The 13,774-nt window shown below is 33.8% G+C and overlaps 1 protein-coding gene and 1 pseudogene across 1 annotated transcript; one reads left to right on the forward strand and one right to left on the reverse strand.

Annotated features, from left to right (window-relative positions):
- Positions 1–513: 513 nt before the first annotated feature.
- On the forward strand, positions 514–9,347 carry LOC100800955 (WD repeat-containing protein 3). Its single transcript, XM_003521372.5, has 12 exons — positions 514–814; positions 904–1,119; positions 1,680–2,807; positions 3,509–3,631; positions 4,708–4,889; positions 5,000–5,231; positions 5,371–5,580; positions 6,162–6,287; positions 7,572–7,640; positions 8,065–8,187; positions 8,666–8,716; positions 8,796–9,347. Exons 1-12 carry the CDS (start codon positions 581–583, stop codon positions 8,931–8,933), a joined length of 2,832 nt encoding a protein of 943 aa, XP_003521420.1. The 5' UTR covers positions 514–580; the 3' UTR covers positions 8,934–9,347.
- Positions 9,348–9,933: 586 nt separating this feature from the next.
- LOC100778276 (expansin-A9-like) lies at positions 9,934–11,269 on the reverse strand (annotated as a pseudogene).
- Positions 11,270–13,774: the final 2,505 nt, after the last annotated feature.

Raw genomic sequence — 13,774 nt, forward strand, 5'->3', positions numbered from 1 at the left:
TATGTTTGATGACATCTCATGATCAAGTACATGTTTTTAACCTAAAATCTATTATGAAATTAATTTAAGTATACATTTTAATTACGTCTAACAATTCAAAATAAAACAAATACTAGAAAAATTATCATTATATCATTTTTTAAGTTGCCAACATTGTTTAAATTTCATATTATGTATTCAAACATGTCGGGTATATGTTTATGTGGGTTTGTTGTATCTATTTATAACTATTAATATTAAAAATTATTTCATTTGGTATTCATATTTTATTGGATAATTTTATTTTTCTTAAATTTTAATTTTTTCTTCTAACCTAAATTAACTTTTCAGTACTTATATATTATTAAATTTTTTTATTAACTGTATTTAACTTTTATATATGTTATTATTTAAAAAATTTAGATCCCCTAGTATTTAAAATAAAAAACTTTGTAACTCAACTGCAAGTTTGGGCTAAACAAAGGCCCAATTTTTGGCAGGCTCAACGATAAAACAAAAGAAAAGAAGGAAAGAGTCCTCACTCATATCATAAACCCTGCCCCTTAAACCTCTCGACTCTGATAGAGTCACTACAGCAACCATGGTGAAGGCCTACCTTCGATACGAGCCGGCGGCGTCGTTTGGAGTGATAGCGTCGGTGGTTTCCAACATAACATACGACAGCTCTGGCAAGCACCTCCTCTCTCCGGCACTCGAGAAGGTCGGCGTCTGGCACGTGCGCCAGGGCCTCTGCACCAAAACCCTAACTCCTTCCTCTTCGTCGCGCGGTCCTTCTCTCGCCGTCAATTCCATCGCCTCCTCCCCTTCCTCCCTGGTAATTATCGCTGTAGTCACCGTCGAATCTCGATTGTGTAAACGTGAATTCGCGGTTTCCTTAAACGGTTTCTTATGATTGCGTTGCAGATTGCTAGTGGTTACGGTGATGGTAGCATAAGGATTTGGGACTCTGATAAAGGAACGTGTGAGACTACGTTGAATGGACACAAGGGAGCTGTCACTGCTCTTCGTTACAACAAGACTGGCTCCTTGCTCGCCTCTGGTAGCAAGGATAATGATGTTATTTTGTGGGATGTGGTTGGCGAGACTGGACTCTTTCGCCTTCGCGGTCACCGCGATCAGGTTCGTTTGAATTTGAACTCAAGTTGTTAGTGCTATATTTAATTAATGTGGTTTCGTTCTATGGTAGGTGTATTTTATTTTTATCTTTGGGTTAGGTCATGTTTGGCCAAACTTCTTAATAAGCACTTGTAGGAGAATAAAATAAAAAGCAAAAGTAGTCAAACTTCTTTCATAAGTTAAAATGAGCTTATGCACCTCAGCTTTTAGAGAAGTCTGATGAAAGAGTTTATATGCTTATATAGAAGTTGGAGTGAATAAGTTGATTTTAACTTATGAGAGAAGTTTAATTTATTTACCTTCTTATTTTTTAATCCTTTGGATACTTACCGAGAAGTTTTTCTGAACAAGGCCTTGAAAGAGTTGTATAGTGTTTGGATAAGTGATACTGGAAGGATTTGTGATAATATATCATCTTGTTCATTTCATTCTAAAAGTTCTTAAATTAGAGAATAGTAACATTTACCTGAAATGAGAGTTACTTTTCATTTCCCTCCAAAACCCTCTGTCTCAAACATAGGTTGAGAGTTTTTTAATATGTATTTCTCATTCATTTGTGGCAGGTAACTGACGTTGTTTTCCTGAGTTCTGGGAAAAAGCTTGTTAGTTCCTCCAAAGACAAGTTCTTGAGAGTGTGGGATATTGATACCCAGCATTGTATGCAAATTGTTGGTGGCCATCATAGTGAAATATGGTCCCTAGATGTTGATCTGGATGAAAGATATCTGGTCACTGGTTCTGCGGATAATGAACTTCGTTTTTATTCAATCAAGCATGAGTCTGCGGATGGGGAGTCTGTAAATGGCGGTGAAGAATCTTCCATTCAAAATAAATGGGAAGTGTTGAGGCATTTTGGTGAAATTCAGCGGCAAAGTAAGGATAGAGTTGCGACGGTGCAGTTCAACAAGTCAGGAAGTCTGCTAGCTTGCCAAGTTGCTGGAAAAACGGTAGAAATATACCGTATATTGGATGATGCTGAAGCAAAGCGCAAAGCAAAACGAAGGGTTCACCGTAAGAAAGAGAAGAAACATAGTAAAGAGGCTTTGGAGGGAATAGAAAATGTAGACGGGAATAATGAGAACAAAGGAAATGATTCTTCTGTCACTCACGGGCCCATTGAAACAAGTAACCCCACAGTTACTGTGCCTGATGTTTTTAAGCTGTTGCATACTATCAGAGCTAGCAAAAAGATATGCTCCATTTCTTTCTGTCCAATCACTCCGAAGAATTCACTGGGTAGTTTAGCATTGTCCCTCAACAATAATCTACTTGAGTTTTACTCCATTGAACAAGGGGAAACCAAAAAAACACTTGCTATTGATCTTCAAGGGCACCGTTCTGATGTAAGAAGTGTCACACTTAGTTCAGACAACACTTTTCTGATGTCAACAAGTCACAATGCTGTAAAGATTTGGAACCCAAGTACTGGCTCTTGCCTAAGGACCATTGATTCTGGGTATGGACTATGCAGTTTAATTCTTCCCACCAACAAGTATGGACTTGTTGGAACTAAAGATGGAACCATAGAAATTATTGACATTGGAAGTGGAACTTGTGTTGAAGTAATGGAAGCTCATGGTGGTTCTGTTCGCTCAATTGCTGCCCTACCGCATAAAAATGGTTTTGTCACAGGAAGTGCAGATCATGATGTGAAATTTTGGGAGTACCAAATTAAGCAAAAACCCGGTCAAGTGTGTCCTTCATATCATTTACTTTTTTTTAATAGAAAATTGTTTTTTTTTAGAAAATGCTCAAATTTAACATTTTGTTTTGTTTTACTCTGCACATAAAACATAGGTAAGAATCTAGAAGTCATTATGTTAATATGCAATATTTCATTGAGAAACTTATCTGTATTAGTCTTTCTGTTTTATATTTAATTCATAGAATCAATTTATAAACATTAAACACATAACTGTTTGCATTTACATATTATAGGTAGAAGCTACTGAATACTAATAACAATGGAGATGAACGCATTAGATCACTGCAAATATTAATAAATTTAAACTAATAATATTCTATCTCTCTGCTCTCATACTAAATTTATCACTAAATTAGCTTGAACTAACATTATAAAAATTAATAGAGAAATTAATCAAAATTTCTCTCTTATCTTTCTTTGTAGATGCACTTAACCTACTTCCTCTCTAATAAATTTCTTTTTTGGATCCTACATGAGAAAGGTGACAACATTTTTTTTAATGTTTATACTGGTTTTTCCATTTCTTTTTTCCTTAGATTTATGTGCATGTACTCCCCTGCTCTCTTTTGCTATCTCTTCTTCGTTATTTATATGTCCTCTAATTAGTTTCAATTTAATGCTTGTGAAATCATCTCAGAGAAATGATTATATCAATATCTTATTTAGTAATTATTTGTTCTGTTACAGGCTGCTAAGCAACTCATTGTGTCAAATGTCAGTACCATGAAAATGAATGATGATGCTCTTGTTGTCGCAATTAGCCCTGATGCTAAATATATTGCTGTTGCTCTCTTGGATAGTACTGTGAAGGTTAGTAATCTTGTCTCTTCGAGTTCATAATCTTTGGTTTCCAAAAACAGAAACTAAGTTGTAAGTTTCACTTTGCTTTTGCCATTTTCATTTCACCTGTGCACCTCAAAAATGCATATTCACAGAGCATATATTCTTTACCATGTCTTGGTAATCTGGGAACTTTAGCATTATTTCTGTATGAGCACAAACATCTGGAGACTGGGAACACACACATATATGCATTACACAGAGAGAGACTCAGCATGAAATAGGAGTAACATATAAAGATCTAAATTGATAATCATACCTACATTCTTGCATATTGACTTTTTTCCTCACAAAAGAATACTAAGAGACATTAATTTACTAGATATAATGAGACACATTATTTTCAATATTTTATTTTATGCTTAAATATGTTTTTAGCCCCTGTAAAATTAGCGAATTTTGATTTTAGTCCTCATAATTTTTTTCTTTAATTTTCTTTTCTCAAAAAGTTGAAATTTTGTTTTTGGTCCTTACTATTTTGCGACACTCATTTATTGAATATGTGTCTAGCGGATGGTCAAGTGAGCATCCTAGGTAACATTAGTGTCTATGGTACAATGTCAACATGTGATATCTAAAAAATTTCTATATCTCTAAAATAAATGCTATTTATCTACCTTAAAATAGACTTGAGGGACCAAAAATAGTGATTTCAGATTTTTGGGTGATTAAACCCAAAGAAAAATATTTTACAAGGACCAAAACCAAAATTTGCTCATTTAATCGGGACTAAAAACAATAATTTTAAATTTTTGAGGGATAAAAAACAGAGAATTTATTTTACAAGGACCAAAATCAAACAAGTTCCTTTTATAGGGACTAAAAACATATTTAAGACTTTATTTTATATTCTAAGCTGACTTTTCTGAAAATTTGAAAAATATTATTTTGCTAATAATATTAGCCTGTGTACACCCACATGGAGGTGTCAGTTCAAGTATTTGAGTTGACAATTTTGTGCTATGAGCTTCTGGTTGTTCATTTATGCATTAGCCCTATTTTACTATTTCAAGTATTTTTTAATTATAATTTTTTTCATTTTTCAGGTTCACTTTGCAGACACATTCAAATTCTTCCTTTCATTATATGGCCACAAGCTGCCTGTTCTGTGTATGGATATCTCCTCAGATGGAGATTTAATTGTAACTGGCTCTGCAGATAAAAATATAAAAATCTGGGGTTTGGACTTTGGTGACTGTCATAAATCCATCTTCGCGCATGCTGACAGGTGCTACATAATCTGTTTCTCATGATAGTTGTTTTTTCTTTATTTCTTTTCTTCATTGGGGAGCATGGATTGATCTGTATTTGAAATATCTAATGCGATTTATGTGGCAGTGTTATGGCAGTGCAATTTGTTCCCAAGACACATTATGTGTTCAGTGTTGGAAAAGATCGCCTAGTAAAATATTGGGATGCAGATAAATTTGAGCTGCTGTTGACTCTCGAAGGACATCATGCTGATATTTGGTGTCTTGCAGTCAGTAATCGTGGTGATTTTATCGTCACTGGATCTCATGATCGTTCTATTCGCCGCTGGGATCGCACTGAAGAGCAGTTCTTCATTGAGGTATACACAACTTGTATGAGATTGGCTACACTTAATGCAGGACAAAGTCTAATTACAAATTTATAACATTAGTACTTTTCATAGGGTGTTTTTCTTCCTGGATTAAATTTTGGAATGAGATAGACCATTTCATTTGCAGGAAGAAAAGGAGAAAAGGTTGGAGGAAATGTTTGAGGCTGATATTGACAATGCATTTGAAAACAAATATGCATTGAAGGAAGAAATACCAGAGGAGGGAGCTGTGGCTTTAGCTGGGAAACAAACCCAGGAAACCCTTTCTGCAACTGACTTAATTATTGAGAGACTAGACATTGCAGAAGCTGAAGAAAAGTGTATTGCAGAACATCAGGTTTACAATGTTTTCCCTCTTAGATGACTACTGTCATCTGGACTGATGTTTCATCTCAAAAGTGAATCTGGAAAACATGCTTGCATAGTTATATGGTACCGTTGCATAAACACATTTATAAACAAGTATGCTAGCCTGTGGTTGAAGTTTAATAACTTGACCACCAGAAGCAGTTCCAGAATAGAATGCACCCACTTTCATCCATAAACCGCAAGCAAATTGTTCCATTAAGCAATATGAATCTATCAACTTTTACCAAGTTATTTGTGTTAATCCCTATCAAGTACTCTTATTCAGACAAAAATCTCCTCTCTTGATTTCCACTAGTAATTATCAAATTTTATGTACAAGTTAACAACTTTAGCCTTGGAAATATGCATACCATAACTCCAGTAAAGCCTTATCTCACTAGGTAGGGTCAGTTACATGCATCACATTACACTCTTGGTTCTATTAAAACAAATTTCAATAAATCCAATTCATCTTGAGTGTGACAGGTAACAGAAAGTGCTAAGGAATTTGTCTTGTATCTTTTATTTAATAACACATAATGTTGTTGTTGCAAATTATTTTGCATTCAGGAGAAAAATAGCAGAAATGTTGCTGTTTTCCAAGCAAATCCGCTTATGAATGGGCTTTCACCTTCTGACTATGTTCTAAGTGCATTTTCAGATGTTCACTCCAATGATTTGGAGCAAACATTATTGGTATGTCTGGGACTTGTATTTTTATTCCATGTTGTTCTCATGCATAAATATAAGGCACTTCAGACTACTATCTTTGGGAACAGTTCATTTTTCATTGTTATTAAGTTAATCTCATTTCTAAATCATTGCTCTGAATGAGCAATATCCTAATGAGTAGGTCGGACTTCTTGATCCAGTAGTAGTTAATTTAGTTTTTCATGTCTCATTTATCATCTCTGTTAGTTCTTCTTAGTTCCTTTTACCTTTAAATGCATCCATTTATGAATAAAGTTAATTAAAATTTGACCTTTTCTATGGTAGTTTGACTTGATTACATTTTCTCATCAACTCTATTTGGTTTAATGTATTTTTTCCTGGAGCATAATAATATTTCTGCATCTCATATCCGGCTTATAAGCATGTATAGGGTCAAACAAGTGGCTCAAGGGCCCGTTTTGATAAAATAAACAGCATAATTAAAGATTTATTGAATAAGTACATATTATGGAAGCTCTTGTGTACTTGTTTTTATAATTGTTGAGGAAATAAGGTTAAACTGTTTTCATATAAGATATAAGCTATTTTCATAAGCTATCCAAAAGTGCTTACTGAAATAAGTTGTCATAATATAAGTTCAAATAAGCTCTTTCAAACAAATACCAAATATATTTTCTGTTCATCTAATCAAAATTATATTAACTGTATGATTAAACTTGTGAGCTGTGACTAGTTAATAAGTTGTACATTTCAGTTCATGTCTTAGGGTAGCTTGCATGAAGTTATAGGTTCAAACCTCAAAGCCACCATTATAACAAAACAAAGTTCATGGGTTCTTTATTTTTTAAGAAAATAAATTAAATTGATATAAATTTATAAGTGATAAAAAATCTATGGTAGTTCTTTTAGTTTAATGTTTTTACCATTTTTTGTGAAAGTTGAAGTGTTGAACTCTAAAACAGTATAACTTTGATTACAAAACTCACTGTGATTAAAAGTTAGAACTTCTATTACAATAATATTTGTTTATATAATATATTGTTTAATGGATATAATTTGTTAAACAATTATATGGTTTACAGAAGAGCATCAGTGCATCCGGTGTTAGTGGAATGGCCATAGGTGTATGTAGTTTGTCTTTCTTTTTATACTCTGACCCAAAATGTAAAATCCAAGAATATAAAGAAAGATTATCTATACTTGACTTTTTTCATGTAGAAGTGGCTCAAGTACAACCACCAGAAAATGGTAGCTATACTTTTTTAAATTGTAAGCATTATGTCTAATTTGTACCATTCCTTTATGCAGGCTTTACCATTTTCAGATGCTTTGAAGCTTCTGTCGTACTTGAAAGACTGGACTTCATACTCTGATAAGGTTACTCTGTCTGCCTTGTGAAATTTCGTTGTTCTTTAAAATATTGTTGTGTGTATATCTCCTTTTCTTTTCTTTTGTTGCTTGGTCTGCAAAAATCTTATGCTCATTCTCTTTGTAATCCTTTCCTTCTAATAAAAAGTTCTTTCAAAAACAAAAAGTATGCACATATTTTCTCATGTACTGAAGTAAGTTGTATTTGTCAATCTCTAGTAGACTCCGTTTCCTTATTATCACCCCTTTATCCCACGTGTATTTATATGCCCCTCATATCGTAATTTCTAAGTAGGATATATTTATGACTTATCAGACATAATAATGATGATGATGATTAACTTATCACTTATCAGCAAAAGATGTATAGAAATTTACTTAAAGCAGATTTTCCCGCAAAATATGAGTATTTATGTTTTCCTTATAATTGCAGGTTGAGCTTGTTTGCAGAATAGGCACGCTGCTGTTGCAGACACATTACAACCAGCTTCTTGCCACGCCAGCTGCCCGACCTATCTTGACAGTTTTCAGTGACATTTTTTATGAAAGGGTCAAGGTAAATATGCTACGGGTTTTTATGTTTTTCTATAAATTGAAGCTTTGTCATGTTTGGTACATCAAAACTTTGCTGTCAGAAAGCAGGTTTTAGTCTTAAAATAGGTTTTTAATACAATTATCCTAAAATCCCTGGTGTCTTGTATTAATTAATAAATTATTTAGGTGTAACATGTCCGTGAGTGTGGGATGTTTTGTGGAGAAATTTATGATACTTTTGTATGTTTCTTTGGTTGTTGCTTTGTTATCAATTTGAACTAATAGATTGCTGGATAATTTTTAAATTTAATTTATCATGTCACTACTATTCAGCTTTTAATTTAGTGCTAGAGAATATTTTCTTCCAATTAGGTAATTCATCCTACTCAAAGGATTTCTATTTTAAAATTAAATATTTCTGTTATTCCATTATTTTCAGTATAAATAACTGATGAACTTGACTGTATCATTGACAATTTGGTGTCTGAACCTTGTGCCAGGGATGGAAAGACATCTTTGGTTTTAACCTTGCCGCCATGGATCATATTCAGGTTTGTATCGAAGTTTCTGCAGAACTGTCACTAACCACTCATAGACACAGGCTGATTCAATTTTGAAATGATCTTTCAGCAAATGATGGCTTCAAGATCAGATGCTCTTTTTCATGATGCAAGATCAAAACTGCTAGAGATACGTGCTCGGCAATCCAAACGCTTAGAAGAAAGGTCTGATACTGGGGAAGTGAAGCGGAAGAAAAAGAAGACATAAAGTATCGTGTATATTTGGACATGGTTACGCACTTAGATTATGTCAATGACCTGAGTATTTCAACCACGGTGGGAGAAATTTGCGTCGACTGTCGGAAGTGATTGATGAAACACTGCAGATTCAAAGCAAAGTTGTCATAATATCACCTTCAACGAGTAGAGGTTTGGATCACCAGAAAAAGGCTTTATGACCTTGTCAGCGCGATTCCTTTTACCAGATAATTTTGCTGTTTTAATCTGCGGCTTATATCTTTTGATGTCAAGATGATATCATTTGAATTTTGAAGAGCGAGTTTTTCGGTATACGATTACTGATGTGGGTAGATCAGAAAAAGGTCATTACTTTTTTATGTTATAATGTGTAACATTAGAAATTTCACATAAGTTTAATATATTATACAACTTTTTCTCATAATTATTTACCCTGTCGGCGAGTAAAATTTTCCCCATGTAATGTTATTAGTGCATGCTTGTGTTTCAAGTTTCCACAATTTTTCTTCTTTCCTCCCTAGTGAATGAATTTGATAAATAATATATAGCGAGGCTAAAAGGAAGAATATGATTGTAGATAGATGAATGCACTGCCTCACCACCACGCGATGTGTTTTTAAGCATGTAGTATTTTGATAAGTTACATTAAGGAACTTATTGAATAAGTTAAAAGAAATTTATAAGAGTTACAAAGTATTTTCGCAAGTTTAAATAAATTTCTCGCGAATTATTTTAACCGCTAAAGTGAGGAAGAAAAAACCCCTAAAGAGTGAGGAATAAGAGGCCGCCAAAGAGAAGAAAAAGGATAAACTTCAATTTATTTTTTTACATCAATTGTTCTAACTAAATTAAAAAATATTATTCATACATCATACATGTCTAAAAAGATGTAATGTACGAGTAATATTTTTCTTCATTAAAGTTAATTTCGACGTGGCCAAAGAAGCCACGATGCCTAAACCAAGAAGAATATGCACCAAAAGTCGAAGTTGGAGAGAAGCATGCATATTTTATGGGAAGTTTTTGCCTTCAAAGGTTTGACCAAAACTGCCATCACTGGCTTTAACCCTAAACGTCAATGTCTCTCCCACTAACATGGCATTAGTCTCCCATTTCTCACCCCAATTTCGCTTCAAATTTGTCCAATTGAGCAGCTTCTTGTCACCCTTCACCTGCACTTTTGTGATGTCCCCAGCTCCTCCCACATTCCACACTTCTACTAGGTTGAAGTAAGGATTCCCAGTGATTGTGAACCGAATACCTCCTTGCTTCTTGCACGGTACCCTGAATATTTTGAAATGAAAGACGCATATTTTTAATCAATAAATAAGGACACTTCAAAAATACTCATAAAAATTTCGTATTATATGTTAGTTTTGTACTCAATATTATAGTTAAAAAAATGTTTAACATTTTTTAACACTTTTCTTCACACAAGTTCTACTAGTTATAAGAGTTTTTTTTTAAACTAGTGGGATTGACATAAATTTTAAGTAAAAAAAGTGTGTTAGAAAAAAAATATTAAAAAGTATATTGTTAATACGGTTGTACTCTGGATCTAATCTTTTTAAATTTATCATATTCTTTCCTATTTATTACTAGTATGTTGTATTAGGTATAGGTGATTAAAAGCGCTACCTGATCCAATGCAAGTTGTAGGTTATAATGGGTCGGGTCATAAAATTCAAATTTATTTTCGGCCTAAAAAACTGAAACCCAGTCCTGTAAACACTTAATTTTTGTGATTTTTAATGAATTTTTGCGGACTTAAACCACGTTGAATCCTAATTAAGTTAGACTAAAATGTTCAAAAATTTAGTCTCAAATCTTACATTTTATTGGACAAGTTTGGGATCACCTGATCCATCTTGTCACCTTTACCTCTAGTATTAGGGTTTTGTTTATTATTGTTCGGACTTAGTTTCTAGCTATTAATTCCATTCCATTTTACTTGTAGCATGCAAATAAGGTATGCTATGAACATTCACGTATATAATTTCTGTAATTATGTATGTAACCTGCGATATTGGACTGGGACGATGCCAGCCTTATACTGTGCAATTTTGAGATACGCAGGTTTGGCTAAATCAAAGTGCTGGCGTGGAGGGTTGCACCATCCTCCATTGTCACCTAGTTGAGCATAATTGGGGGGGCAAAGGTTGGTTGCCGTGACAAAATAGAGGGTTTCCCTGGCTTACACCACTGAGGAGAGTTTACACATTTGATCTCATAACATGCCCCACATGCCTCACCGTGGTTAAACAAAACTGAGCTCAATGCTGCCATGTCAAGCCCATAACCATCTTTAACAACATCATCATACCCACAAGCTCCTCCTGCATGCATGCAATCAAGTTAATATTCTTCTTCATTAACAAATCAAAATTAAAATGATAGTTAAGGCATTATAATTTCAGATAATATTCATTAAAGGTACATTTTTTTTCTAGTCAAGGGTATTTCTGACCGAGAGCTAGAGAATAATTCCTTGAAATACAAAAATTTATTTAAAAGATTAATCTTTCTCCGGATATGTTTTTCTATATACATGATCAAATCCTTAACTATTTACTAAAACAACATTAAACATATTCTTGTTTTGTTTTAATCAGAACATATATGAAAAAGAATTCAGCATGACAGGATCAACAAATAATTTAATTCAAGAAGTACAAACTAAAGTTTGTTTAGAAGTTTCAAAATCACCCATCCCTGACAAAGATATATAGTTGAATCATAATGGCGTGGCTCCATGACAAAGAAGCACGTATTTCAAAATTTTCCCATTTTAATGGTTTGATTTGAAGGGAGCTTCAAAAAAATCTTGGTCTCTACTACATCTTTCCTCTTATGTGTTAAGCAATGCTCCACGACAAGGGGGAAATTGATGTTGCTGCATTGTTGTATGCCTGTTGCATTGCAACCTACATTAGTCACGCATATATAAATCTGCACTTGCTTCACATCTCAACTTTTATCACCTAAGATGTATAAATCTAATTAATGGCCAGTATCTCTGCTGCAAAGTCAGCAAATCCAAATTAGCTATGAAGTTGCCTCAACATGATAAATGGCCAAACACAATTAAGTGGATAAATTTGCTCAGGCTACTTGAAGGGAATGTGAAGCAACCTTTTGCGTTCTAAACCAACACACGAGATTCTCTCATACTCTCATTCAAGAGCAATGGCTCTTAGTCAAACAACGAAAGAGGCTCCTTTTTTTAATTCTGCATATATGTAATGTAATTTAGAATGGTACTGTCTCTACTCTTTATGAGTTTTTAAAATGGAAACCATGTTCATGATTATACATTTATACCGATATCAATTAATATATGCATCCATGAGTAACTAGGATAAATAGAGCTATATAACTATATAAGCCTATAAAGAACTCAAATACAACGGAAATCTAAAAAAAAAAAGATGAGACTCGATAGTTGTCTCTTCATGCATAGACTTATGTCGTTAATTTAAGTTTATGATTTTTTTCTACACTTATATATTATTCAATTTTCTTATTTTTATCTAATGCAAAATTTCACTTTACACTTATACTTCAACAATAATCAATTGTTCTTGTAACTTGTAAGACAACTAGATAAATGCAAAACCGGTCCTAAGAACACGTGAAGTAAAAAAGAGAATATAATATAATTATCAGAACAATTTAGCCGATAACATTGTATATGTCGGAAAATTAGCCTGAAATATGAAGTTCTTCCTTTTAAATGCTTATCATCAATTCTACTTTATTTTTCCTTAAAAACAACCTTTATTTTCTTTATTTCTTTTTTATTTCTGATTTTTTCTTTTAATTTTCACCTACTTACCCTTTATTTTTTTCTCCCTCTGCCAAACAAAGAGTTACACACTTACACCTCAATGACAATTATCTCTATCCTTTATCTATGACATCAATGTCTAGTGTGTGTAGCTTTGAAATGAGGTTCAAATTTCAACATTTCTCTAATATTTGGCGGGAAATGAGTTTCTATTTTTTACAACTGTTTTATGGAGGTGCAAATGACAACAGCGGGATGGAAACATAGTAAATTACGATGTGTTGGGTTTAGAGGAGAGAAATAAATGAATTTTTTTTGAATTAAAACAAAATAAAAGAGATGTATACAAAATTTCTCTTGTATATTATTTCTTTCCTTCAAAACAAACACATCCATCGTGTTTGGTTTAAGCAACTAGCAGGCATTTGTGAAAAATAATTGCATTCGTAAATCATCTCCAAACACATTATAAATTCAAGTAGAAATGTAGGATAACGGCGTCCCCCAACTCCGTCCTTTCCCGGGTGGCACGTGGGTCACTCCTCTTCCCACTCTTGCCATGGCCGTGGCTACCATATCCTCCGGCCCAGGGATACTCTCCGTTTCTGCTGCCTCCCCAACTCCGCCTGCAACAATGGAAGGACACGGACAGATTCCTGGGCTGGAGATTTGGTCGCCACGACTGGTGGCGGATCCACACCAAATATATGTTAGTGCTAAATTAGCAGCTGCTGTGATTGAAACTTATAGTCCATTTTAATTGTTCTGTTCATAAGCAGATTCATAACATTTTGGTTTCTGCTAATGGAAACTAAGAAAGAATATAGTTTGAATTGGGCTTTTGCTTAAACAAGCCAAATTGCTTTTCCATTTGGGAAATGAATTTTGATTTTAGATTTGTTTAAATCTGTGTTGCCTTTTTGATTTGTTGGGGAATGGCTAAAGAACTAATTCACCTGATTGTTTCCCAAGCAATGAGTCTTATCTGGGATTTAATGTTGGAGCTGGAATGCATGTAAAGTTGCTTCATGATTGGGGACTTTGACCCGTTTGATGAAGTTCTG

The sequence above is a fragment of the Glycine max genome, chromosome 3 (genome assembly GCF_000004515.6).
Source record: "Glycine max cultivar Williams 82 chromosome 3, Glycine_max_v4.0, whole genome shotgun sequence".
NCBI lineage: Eukaryota > Viridiplantae > Streptophyta > Magnoliopsida > Fabales > Fabaceae > Glycine > Glycine max.

Excerpts from the sequence above, each read along its gene's own strand:
- LOC100800955 (XM_003521372.5), top strand. The coding sequence starts at position 581 with ATGGTGAAGGCCTACCTTCGATACGAGCCGGCGGCGTCGTTTGGAGTG. Across the intron at positions 5,232-5,370 it reads AAGAGCAGTTCTTCATTGAG|GAAGAAAAGGAGAAAAGGTT; the intron begins GTATACACAACT and ends TTTCATTTGCAG. Across the intron at positions 6,288-7,571 it reads ATTTGGAGCAAACATTATTG|GCTTTACCATTTTCAGATGC; the intron begins GTATGTCTGGGA and ends TCCTTTATGCAG.